The 12,430-nt window shown below is 33.6% G+C and overlaps 1 protein-coding gene across 1 annotated transcript in view; it reads left to right on the forward strand.

Annotated features, from left to right (window-relative positions):
• Window positions 1-12,430, forward strand: part of DCDC1 (doublecortin domain containing 1) — a gene marked incomplete at its 5' end in the record, with an annotated part of 513,039 nt that overhangs the window by 254,413 nt on the left and 246,196 nt on the right. Inside the window, 3 exon segments of the mRNA XM_079105478.1 lie at window positions 274-437; window positions 3,463-3,588; window positions 6,029-6,134. Coding sequence (XP_078961604.1) covers window positions 274-437; window positions 3,463-3,588; window positions 6,029-6,134 — 396 coding nt within the window.

Below are 12,430 nucleotides of genomic sequence, written 5' to 3' on the forward strand. Positions count from 1 at the left end.
GCGAAACTGTCACATCTGCTTTCAGTCCCTGTGCCAAAGGGTCAGAGCTCAATCACAAGCCTGTGGCACCCCCTGCTGGTTAAAAGCCCATGCTCATTTTGTTACTTTACACTGAGCTAAACATTGCCGTCATTTCACACTTCTTTTAACATTCTATATGCATTTAATTATCATTTGTTTGGACTTCATTTGTTACAGAGTGGAGACAGTTTATTACAGATGTTCACATTTTAGGTTATGTCTTCTTCATCCTCCTTACCCACCCTCCACCAGTTACTTCTCAAGATTCATCAGAGGCTTCAAGGTTCTTCCATCAGCCCACCAGGCCTCAATTTTTCTTCAGCCCGGCTGTATGATGAGCATGGTCAAGAAATTAAGAATCCACTTTTGCTGAAGAATGAGCAAAAAATCTGGGTCTCTTATGGTAAAGCATTCAGGTAGGAATGAGGTGTTTATTCTGTCTGTCCTCAGTCTTTCCAGGGGTGAGCTAATTTAAAAGAAGACTCAAGAAGCCAAGTGGCACCTTTTATAAAATTTAAAAGAAAATTTGAATTCCAATAAAATTTCAGGGGCATTTTTGTGAGACAGCATTGTTTCTGGAATATGACCCCTTTTCCTCCCTCTCTCTCTCTCTCTCTCTCTCTCTCTCTCTCTTTCTCTCTCTTTCTCTCTCTCTCTCTGACTTTCTGTCTTAATGCCTTGTCATAGTTCTTGAAGTCTGCCTGTCAGCACAGCAAGAGGGATTTGTTCATGTCTGAGTAGTCACCTTAATGATAGCAGATGGAAACGCCACAGGGGGCCCAAGCCCATCACACTGTCATTGTCGCACACTGCCCTGACCTGCTTCCACTCCTCTATTTTTTTGTCCCTTTTTAAAGGAGAAATGGATGGTAATTGAAAAGGATCTTAAGCAAGATTTATGAAGCTGTAGACAACATGATTCCCCACTATCTCTCTATGTTTTCACAAATAAAGTCTTAACCTTTTAAGCACCAATGACAGGACAGCTAAAGATAAATTGGTAAAGCTTGTAAGCCCTATCCTATCAAAGTTATATTTCTCAAAGGCGCCTTACATTATCCCACAATAATTACTGGTTATTGCTGAGCATCGTGTAAATTTTTCTAGATTGGTAAATTCCTGCATAAAATTATCTGTTTCCAAAGAAAACGACTGCAGTATACAGGCTCTGATGAGCTGGGCTGTTGTGTTGAATATCTTGGAAATTTATGCATATTTTGACAGGACACATCCAGATGAACTCTGAAACTGCTTGTCAGGAAACTTAAACACCACTTTTCTCCCTATTTTTAATTTTCTGAGCTCATTATTTAGCTGTAGAACAGAAAAGGTAATATAATTTTGCATATGTGGTATAATTGATCATATGTTAATTATATAAAGAAAATCCAGAGACAGGCTTAAATCTTATCAGACTAGGGACTGATTGGATTTGCTATATATTCAAATAGTTGAAATTTCAAATATTGAAACAAAAATCTATTCAGTTATCTTTGACAGTATTAGAATAGGTTGGAAGAATAAGTTGTGGTATCATATTAACAAAATTTTATTCCATCTGTCCCAGAAGAATAGAATTGAAATACTTAATGTTTTCTTACACTGCACAATTTATAGATTAGAAATATCAATAAAGAATGTTAAATTTTTTCTCACGAGCAAATTTCAAAATATAATGAAATTTTGAAAAGAATTGTTTTTTATAATGATGAAAAGTAATGAATTTCGAAGTTGCAAGAATTCTTGAATAATTTAGTAAGCCTTTCCAATTATAAGGAAAGACTTTAATAAAATGTCTCATTATTATTTCTTAATATCATTGTCAAAGAGGATGATTTTGATGTTATTAATGATGTTTGCTATAGTATTTTTCAAATATCAAATATGCTTCTTCACAGATTGGATCATATTTGTGGAATGACTAGTAAAATGTCAATAATCTGAAATATCCTAAAATTAAGTGAGGAGAAGTGTAGCTCTAGAAATTTATAAGTGCATATATTTATTTGTATTTGTTGTTATTTTAATAGGATTATGCATTTTTTTCTAGCTTGGAAAATAAAACACTAGTCTGCTAGAAAATACCAGGCAACCTTAGTATTTTGCCACCCTTGGAAATTTAAAAATTTGTATGTCTAAAAAGTTATTGCCATTTAGTTTAAAATATATGGAGAAAAGTGCAATATGTACTGAATAAATAGTATTTATTTATATTTATAAATAATTCTAATGTGTCTAATTTATGTTGATAATCAGGGTGTTAAACTACTCATTTGAAGAAGATGATTTTGTCCAATATTTGAGTCTTTTAAATATTTTACCCCCAATTTTTATTTTGAAAAATTTGAAATCTACAGAGAAGTTGAAAACAATGAATATATATTCTTCACATAAATTCACCAATTGAAAGAATACTCCACATTTGTTTTGCCTTTCTTATATCTCCCTTCTCTCTCTCTGACTAGTTTGAAAGTAATTCCAGACAATCATGAAAATTTCACTCCTAAGTTCTTCAGTTTCTGAAGCATTTAGGAATGAAATTTCCACATTATAATATTTAACACAGTCAATAATACTATGTTATCTTCTGTTGTGAGATCTATAATTTGAGCCAAAATATGCTTTAGCGATTTTTGTAATCTTGTATCCAAGTAGGCTTCCTATCTTACATTTAGTTGTTGTCTATAGTTCTTTGTAATCTAAAAATACCCTTCACCTTTGTTTTGCTTTCCATAATTTTTTTCAAGAATCCAGGCACTTTTCTAGTAGACTGTCCACAACCTGTATTTGTCTGTCTTTTCATGATTATATTCAGTTTCAATATTTTTGGCAACAAGACTGCACAGGTGATGTGCTTGAGTCCTTTCATTCTAGAGTTAAATAGTAAATGTTTGTTACCAGTTTAGAGAAAAATGGCTCAGTTGACATAGTGACCATTCTTTTTTTTGTAAGATGTTTTCACTTTGATTTTAATCCCCAAATTCACTTGAAGTAGCATGTCTAAAACTGCATAATATGAAAATCAAATCAGTATTACAGTAATCTTGCAAAACATAGTTGATTGTGGTCAGATATTAAGGATTCATTTAATATTAGTTGCAGAGATCACTATGGATGCATTGCATTGTAGTTATACATGAAAAGAAACATCATATACATAATTGCTTTCTCAGTTAATTGCTTTCTCAGTTAAATGCTTTTATTTGCAATTATTTTTAAAATTACATATCTTATAACTATTCGTGGCACATTATAAATCAGCTAAATAAACTATATGTACATATCAGATGTGGTATAGAACACCAACAATAGTGCTCTATAATGGGAAATTTGCTTATTTCTAGATTTTCTTAGATACGATATTATATACTTTTGTTTATTTGTGCTCAAATTTCACTGTATGTTTAATTAGATAACTTTGATAGATTTTCTATTTTTCAGATCTCCACAAAACCCTGTTTTGGGTTTGACCTTTGACCGAGTGATGGCATTTGCCAGAGGTGGCATCACAGTTGCCTTCAAGACCTTTTTGGATCCTAATGCTGTTCTGCTACCTGGATGTGATAAGTAAATTAACATATATTTGATTAAAGTAATCTATCACCTAATTCAAGATTTCCCAGAGTGAGAAATCTGACACACTAGAAAATGTTTTTGAATTATCTTAGCAATTATTTATTGTATTGAGTTACTCCATGGCATAATGAGATTGTGCCAAAAGACTTCTTATTAACTTTCCTTAGTTTTAAAAAGTCATACAGGGCAATGAGCAGAGTATAGTTTCTGTTTTGCAGAAGTAACAATTTTGTTTGAACTGTAAAATCTATTTTTAGTGCTTATTTCTAAATTAATTTTAAGTGGGATCATTAAAACTAAAAAATGATAAGTTCTCCATATGAGTGTTCATATTTAAGTATGTCATTTGATGATAAATTTAAAACAAAAGTAACATGCTGGAGGCTTGGTGAGAAAGTGAAGAGAACACAAGAATTTTGAGGATTTGGGAGTCTAGCTTCATCTCTGTTTATGATTGTCCATGAGCACATCATTGTCAGTTTCTTTCCTAAAAATAATAAAAGCTGGTAGTTACTGAGTGTTGACTATAGGCCAGGCATAGTTATAAATGAATTGGATAAGAATGTATTTAATCTCCAAAACAACAATTTAAATCCCATGATTCCTTATAACTCTACTATTACTCCATTATTCAGAGACAGAAACCAAGGCAAAAAGAAGTAATTTGCCAAAAGTCACACAGCTAGTATGTGGTAGTGCCAGGATTCTGTCAATTAGAACCTGAGTGTCTAACTACTACACAGCACTGTCCAGTAGAATTTTCTATGGTGATGGAAGCACACTTTATGACAGTTGAGCACTTAAAATGTTACTTGTGATTAAGGAACTGAATTTTAAATTTTATTTAAATTAAGTTAAATACGAAAACATAACTAGTGACTAGCATATTGGATATTGTGACCTGATACAATACTAAGTTAGATTAGGTGATTTATCTAGAAGGCCCCCACCAAGCTTTAACATTGCCTAATTTAAAAAATTTACACTTCTCCTTAATATATGCTTGAAAAGGCTAAAGTAGAGTGTATACCCAGAGAATCAAAGCACTGATGAGGTTCACTCAGTCTAGCTAGTGACAACCTATTGCTGAATCCATCTTGAAGGATGTATTCACTGTTTTTCCTTGTACTTGTTTGAACAAAGCTCCATCACCCAATGACTCCTTGTACTTTCCAGGCAAGAATGAATCTGTTTCTTTTAGTTCTTTTTGTTTATAGTTAGAAAATAATTCATTGGCAATCGATAGGCATTTTTCATTGATAAGAAAATGTATTTTGTATGCAATAATCTTTACCCAAGTTGTTAAGTCTGTCTAGATCCTTTCTCTTAAAGTTTTAGCTAGGAGTTTATATTTTTATTTCATGTAGTCCTTTTAAAAATTTTACGTCTCCAGATAATATGAATATTGCTTTGCTGAATTAATTCAAATTAGAACTAGGTCCCTAAGTATAATGTAAAGTTGCCTTTATGGAATCCAAGCTAATTTGTTAGAAAATATAATTTTTACATTCCATTTGAATTTTCTTTCTATATCGTACAGTGGAGCACTTGAAATTTGAAATCCTTTTTTTTTTTTTTGACATCTGGGATTGAACCCAGGGCAATTAACCACTGAGCCACATCTCCAGCCCCATTTTTTATATTTTATTTAGATACAGGGTCTCACTGAATTGCTTAGGGCCTCTATAAATTGCTGAGGCTGGAACTCATGATCCTTCTGCTTCAGCCTCCCAAGCCTCTGGTATTACAGGGATCACTTGAAATCTTAATAACCAAGTTCTTTTCATATTTCTCAGAGAATTGATAAAAATTGCTATTACCAGTAGCAGCATTGGTTTCTGTCAAATAATATGCTCTATATTATACCATAACACATCAATGTTGAACCAGTGATTTTTTGTTGATGTAAGAATAAGAATTGGGGGACTTTTAAGATAAGTGATTTAGCTCAACTAAGAATGATATCCAACCTCTCTCTAGTTTGTGGGTTTTCCATATACCCACTAGATTGTGATGTCTCCTGAGGCTCTCTTGAAAATTCCAAACTATATGTTTAGAACAATGATTATAAGGATAAAAATATCCTTTATTATTCATAGTCTAGTGTATTTGGAATACAAATGTAACAATGAAAATGGTCTTCACAAGTGATTCTGTAAGATTAAAAATCCTCTTTTTTTCTATTAATAACTAATTAGTCAATATCATATACATTTGCAGACTAAAATTTTAAGACCTCTCTTTTCCCAATTATAAATACCAAGGCACTTTACAAATTTCTGTTTAAAAAGATTATGAACTATACATTGCTGTTCTCTCTCTTACTAGTAGAGAGTAAGATGTATAAATTATTATACTAGAAAAGAATAAGACCATTTAATTTAGTGTTTTTTATTCTAACAAAAATAATTAAATATTTTACTTTTGCTAGTTGGGACATTTGTGAGGGATTTCCAATTAATTTCAACTGCACCAGTGAACAGATACCTGATCAATTTGAAAAGATGGACTTGGAGAACCATTTCCTACAGAACAAGGTCAGATTTTATTTGTTATACTTAAGAAGATACATTCTATGGAGAGAGTACTCAGTTAATATACTATGATCACTGAGTGAATACTTGTGAACTTTTTTTAATATAAATTACTTTTTTAAATGTTGGGACAAGTTTTGTTTTTCTTTTTTCTTTTTTCTTTTTACAGACTGTGTTTTGATTCACTGTACACAAATAGAATAAAGCTTTTCATTTCTATGGTTGTGTACTCACCATTCATGTAATCATACATGTACATAGGGTAATGATGTCTGTCTCATTCCACCATCTTTCATACCTCTGCACCCTCTTATTTTCCTCTACTTAATCTAAAATTCCTCCATTCTTCTTCTTAATTAAGTACTTCAAAACTGAAACATTATATAGCATTCCTACTTGGAAAAAAATTCTACTAGAATTATGTCACTTAAGTTCTATTGTTTGGCATATTTTCTTTGTAGCAGCTGTATTAATAAGTTGAAGTTGTTGAAGAAAGTCTTTAAGATGGCTGTAATCTCTTTGTACTTTAGGATCTGATCTATTTGCTGTATAGGTCAGTGAAATCTAAGGAATATGAATTCTTTAGAAAACTCAGTTCATGGCAATCCAACCCTGAATGTCTATTTATAAATTTAGAAATTTATCCTTCAGCAAAGTTTATTTTTCAAAAGAAACTACAAAAGGCTTTTTAAATATGTCTCCAAAGAAGGAATGAATAATTGTTTTGTAATTGTTTTTCTTAGCTGAAAAACTCTGTGTGAGATTGTTGTTCACTTCAGCTTATATAAGCTTAGGTTTTAAATACATGAAATCAAAGCAAAGGGCACCCACAGACATAGAGATGCCTAGAGATAGGGGGACTTCCTGTCAACCAGTCTGGTTCCTTTATTTTAAAAACACAATTTGAGATGCATTACCTCCATTTACACTTTTAAATTTCTCCATGCTACCCATCATATCTCTGTATTATGTCAAGATTTATTCTGAAAATATTGGTTGTTTCAAGAAGAAAATGTATCTAAATGGTATATTTGTAAAAACAGAATAAAATCACTATTTCTAATCATGTCTGGTTTTGAGCAAATTTAGTCAATAAAAGTAAGTAGAATGATGTAATGCCCTTGTATTTTATATTTATTTGACATTAAGATTTATTTACCACAGGTCTAATCCTCTTGGTGTTCCTTGTTAGGTTTTTGCTGTAGTGTTATTTTTCTGCTCAAAAAACTTAATGACTGACTGTTGCCTGATGATGTTCCAAATTCTCATCTGACCTTCATTTATCACCATGATTCTCCATTCTACCTACCCCCACTCAACTTACCTTTCCAATCTTATGTTTTTTTTTTTTTTTTTTTTTTTTTTTTTGTGGTGGTGGGGATTGAACCCAAGGCCTTGTGCTTACAAGGCAAGCACTCTACCAACTGAACTATCTCCCCAGCCCCTCCTCATCTTTTTGATTCAGCCTGTGCTGTATATTATAGTCTGAACTAATTAATTGTATACCATAATTGCTGCTGCTGCTGCTGCTGCTGCTTCTATGTGTGTGTGTGTGTGTGTGTGTGTGTGTGTGTGGTACTAGGGACTGAACTCAGGTCCTCACACATGCTAGCCAAGCACTCTTTCACTGAGCGATTTCCCTACCAGACCTTTGAATTTTATTTGGAGATAGGGTCTCTCTAAGTTGTCCAGGTTAACCTCCAACTTGCAATCCTCCTGCCTCAGCCTCCGGAGTACCTGGGATTCCAGGTGTGTATCATCTTGCCTAACTCTATAACATGCTTTTATGGATATACTGGTGCCATGACTTGTGTTGTGCCATGCCTGGGATATATCCCCAACCATATATTTCTTGCCTCTTATGGCTTTTCTCAAGTTCTCCTTCCATGCAGCCTTCTCATGCCTACCAGAGAGAATGAATCTCTATTTTGTGTTCTCAGAACTCCTTTTCATCCTTCTAAGACTGTTTTTAGAGTTTGTGTTTGTGTATAGTTATTTGTTTTTGTGTCTTTGTCCACTGCTAAATTGAGAACTCTTTGGACACAGATGTTATGACTTACTCATTTTTGTATTCCTAAGTGCCAGCACAGAATCTTGAATGTAGGGCAAGTGCATAATACATTTTTGATGAATGGGTTTTTTTGTTGTTGTTTAGCCATAACCTATCTTTCAAGGCTGACTATCCTCTAATATGTTCTTTGTGAGTTAGCCAAGCCAAATTGTTCATTTGTTGTTTTCTGAAAGCACTCCATGATTTCTGTTATTATGCCCATGTGGATCCCTCTGCCTAGTATTCAACCTCCTTTTCTTTCTTTGTCACCACTCCCTGGCCTTCTCTGTCACCCTTGTGCCATATGATAGCATGGAGTCTGGCATGTAGTTGGCATTCAATAAATGCTGTTGAACTTCTGCCCATCATTCTAGCTCTACCTAGAATGCTTCATGAAATATTTCTTTACCCCCATCCTCATCCTCAAACCAGATATAATATTTCTGGTCTTGATACTCCCATTGCATTCCTTCTGTGCCCTTTACAATGGCATTGAACTAGATGTTACTCTTACCATGTTTTTTTTGCATGAACCAAGTTATCCAGACTCCAAGTTTAGGCACATTTCAGATTACTTTGGGCTGAGTGGTGTAGAGGTAGATTGGGGATCAATGGTGAAAATGTTGGGATCAGATCATAATCTAGATCTTAACTGAGTATTAGGGATACTGATTCTTGTTCTGTAAAAATCAAAAAACTATTGAATATATTTGAGCAGAGGTGAGATCTGATCTGAGCCTGTATTAGGAAGATAACGCAGGAGTTCCTTGTTTTCCCTGCTAGATTGAAAATTCCTCAAGGCCAAAGAATACCCTAATCATACTTGCCTCTGCTGCAGTATCTTCATGCTCAGAGTTTGCTAAACTGAATCGAATTGATGAATTAATTAACTTATTCACTCAGTCAACAGAAATCAGCTCCAACTTGAAAATATTAGATATCAAAAAAGCTCTCAGGGCAAAGGAACCGAAAGGAGAATTTTGTTTTTTTGTTTGTTTTGTCAAAGTAGAACTTCATAAGATCACTTAAATTTTCCAGTTTTGAAAAATGAGAGTATAACAGTCTGCAGGTATTTTTATAATTAATTGGTTCTAATGATTTAGTGGAAATGAGAAAACATTTCATCTTAAATAATTTTGCACTTTTGTATTTTGGCGGAAAAGAATTGATTTGGAATAAAATTTAAGTCCAACCAAAATAGTAGTGTAAGAAAGCAAAAACTTGATAAATTGGCCAGTAAAGAGAAGCTTTCAGGGAAAAAAAAATGGCTCTCCCTTAGCTAGGAAACCTTTAAAATCCTTTCAGAAAAATGTCTCCAATTATTTACTGAGAGGTGATCAGTGAATTGGGAATAGTAATTTAATAACCTGAAAAAGAACACTTTTAAAGATGGAATTCAGGTAGAGGTGACAGATATCTATAGGGCATTTTATTGTAGAATCTTGCTGTTCATTGAGGTAAGAAGACACTAAGAGGATTACACAGGGGCTGAGGGAAGGGAGGCAAAAGCCGATATTCTTGATGCATAGGTTTTAAAATTGGCTGGAGATAGAGATATCAGTGCCCAACCCCTGACTGTTCTTTTAAATCTCTTATTGACAAGTAAAACCTTTCCTACAGAGAAAAATTTGGAACATATAATCCCCATTTGTAATGTTGGAGACAGATATAACCCTGACAATTACAACCTGTTGCTCTTTTATCCATTTCACAAACAGATTTGGAAACTACCACAAATTGATGATTTGGCACATACATCTTTCAACAGCTCTCTGTTGTTACTTAAATGGACAACATTTTTAGATTGACTCAGTTTAAGGGCAACAAAATTATATGTTTCCACAAAATGGATGAGATTTAAACTTCATAATAGTTAATATAAAAGAAAAAAACATTTCATGAGAAGAATACCTGAAGGAATGCCTGGTTATGGGAAAATATGGCAGACAAGATAGACTCAAGTGTTTGGCAGGTCTTTTATTTTGCCAAAATGAAAAGAAACTTACTTTGATCATATCCTTTCAGTTCATTACTTAACAGACATCAGAGGGACATTAGTGACAACTTTCTGTATAGAAACAGCAAGAAAATCACCAAGTCATGACTTTAAAGTTATGGTATACTTGATACAAGTTAACTTGTAAATTCAGAATTTATGGATGCTAGTGGAATTCATTTATAACTGCCAAATTCCTGTACAAATCTGGAATTAGTCTTTTATCAAAAAGGAGGCTGAGAAAAGGCAAATGATTCTATACTTTCCAATCTCTTTGTATCCTTTAGAAGTAATATTTTCATTAAGTTGTTTATACACTGGAGCAAATATAATATTTTAGTTTAAAATTTTGATTGTCATTAGCATAGGACACAGGACTTTAAATAAATTTCCAAGTCCCTTCCTTTCTTTTATATCAATAATTGGAAACTATTTGAGGACCTTAAGCAGTTTTTATTTTTCCCTTGTTTGGTTGTATAAGTAAGTCTGATGATATTTTTTGCTTTTAAACTTTTCAATTTTTTGGCTTTAGAGGGAAGGGTAGACTGATTAACCATAGAGTTAGAGAATGGAAATAATTTTGAGGAAATAGCAAAGACATGAGGAAAGAGATTTTAGTAACTCTTGTTATAGTTTTGTGTAATATTATTTAACTTGGCCCTAAATACATTATCAAAAGTAAAAATTTTATAAACTTTCTGTGCAATAAAGTAAGAAATATATTCAGAGTGAAGGTTATGATCTGTAAACTTAACCTTTCAAAAAGATTTTCATTATCTTGTAGTCTGTTCCTTAGTAGATCTGCCAGAGGAGACAGTAAGTGTGCCTTTGATTATTTTGAATTTGCAGGCTACCCCACCATCATTTCAGAAAAAAGAAGTTAAAGAAGAAGTTCTAACTTGTGGGATGTGTATGCATCATTGTTGTTATTGACTGCTTCTACATCAGAATTTAGTTAGATAAGTGAAGTTATAATGGTTGTTTAAAAAGAGCTATATAGGTATCCAAAAGAATATGCAAGAATTTATTTTTTGATTCACAACAGAACTTTTTTCCCAGTTGCAGATATGATCATATACACTTAGGTCAGACTCAACATAAATGCTTTCACATCCTTGTGCACATACATGAATGCTTTAATATGCTTGCACATATGCACACATACATACGCAGGTTATGTTGCAAATTGTCAGAACACTTTTTTCCTTGAATTCTGATTTTCACAGTTTTTATCTCTTGTCCCTTATAAATATTTGGCCTACAGCTAAGTTATCAGATTAAATTAAAAAGAAAGTGAAGTCTTTGCCAAAACCAAGATTTGGAAGGAAATGTCCATACTCAGTGCCAGTGCCCAGGATGTGGGGGTTGCCTTTTTCTATCTTGGTGTGGTTCAGAGAATTTTGCAGCATCCCAGTCTTGGGATGGTTTCTATTTCCTTCTCTGTAACCAGATTTTGAAAAATTATTTTCACTGTGCTCAGTTCCACAATGGCCTTTTGCTATGTGCCTCCTGAGAAATTTGTCTTTTTTGTATAAATAACAAAGCACTGAAAATGAATTTCTTGAAATGAATGTTTCAAATGCAAAAGAAGAAAATACAATCACAGAAAACAATTTAATGACCATCATCAGTTTTCAATGTGCCACAACCCCAGAAGTAGCAATCTTTTTCTTCTTCTTTTCTTTTTTTAATAATGCAACACGAAGCTGCATTAGTGGGCCTGGCTGTGTCTGCCCTATGTAGAATCACTTGGGAACTGTCCAGCAAACTATCTCTTGAAGAACAGCATGGTGTTAATACTGGGTGCCAGCCCAAGGCAGAGACAAAGGACCCCTTCGCTCTTCCCCAATAAGCCAACTGTTAAAAGATTAAACCATGTTGTGGAGATAACAAGAATTTAGGCGCTGGCAGCAGGTGCTGTACAAAGAAGCAGTTGGCAGTACGGTTCTTCTGTCTGACTAATTCCAGTCAAAACAATCTTCTGCCCAGTTGCAGAGGGGAGTTGTGAGTGCGATGGAAACTTGGAGTTAGGAGGTTGAGTAAGAGTGCTACTTTAAATGCTGAGTCCTGTGGCGGATGGATTAGTAGAATATAGTTTGTCATTGTTCAGAAACTGTGGGGGATTCCTCTCCAGAATCCAACCACTACTGGCTGACAGGGGAATATATAATGGAAGAGCTGTGAGTCAAATCTGCTTATGTGGTGGGGTTGCTGTATTTTTCAAGTTTTTATTTTCACATCTAGGAGATATTT

The sequence above is a fragment of the Sciurus vulgaris genome (assembly GCF_902686455.1).
Source record: "Sciurus vulgaris genome assembly, chromosome: 11".
NCBI lineage: Eukaryota > Metazoa > Chordata > Mammalia > Rodentia > Sciuridae > Sciurus > Sciurus vulgaris.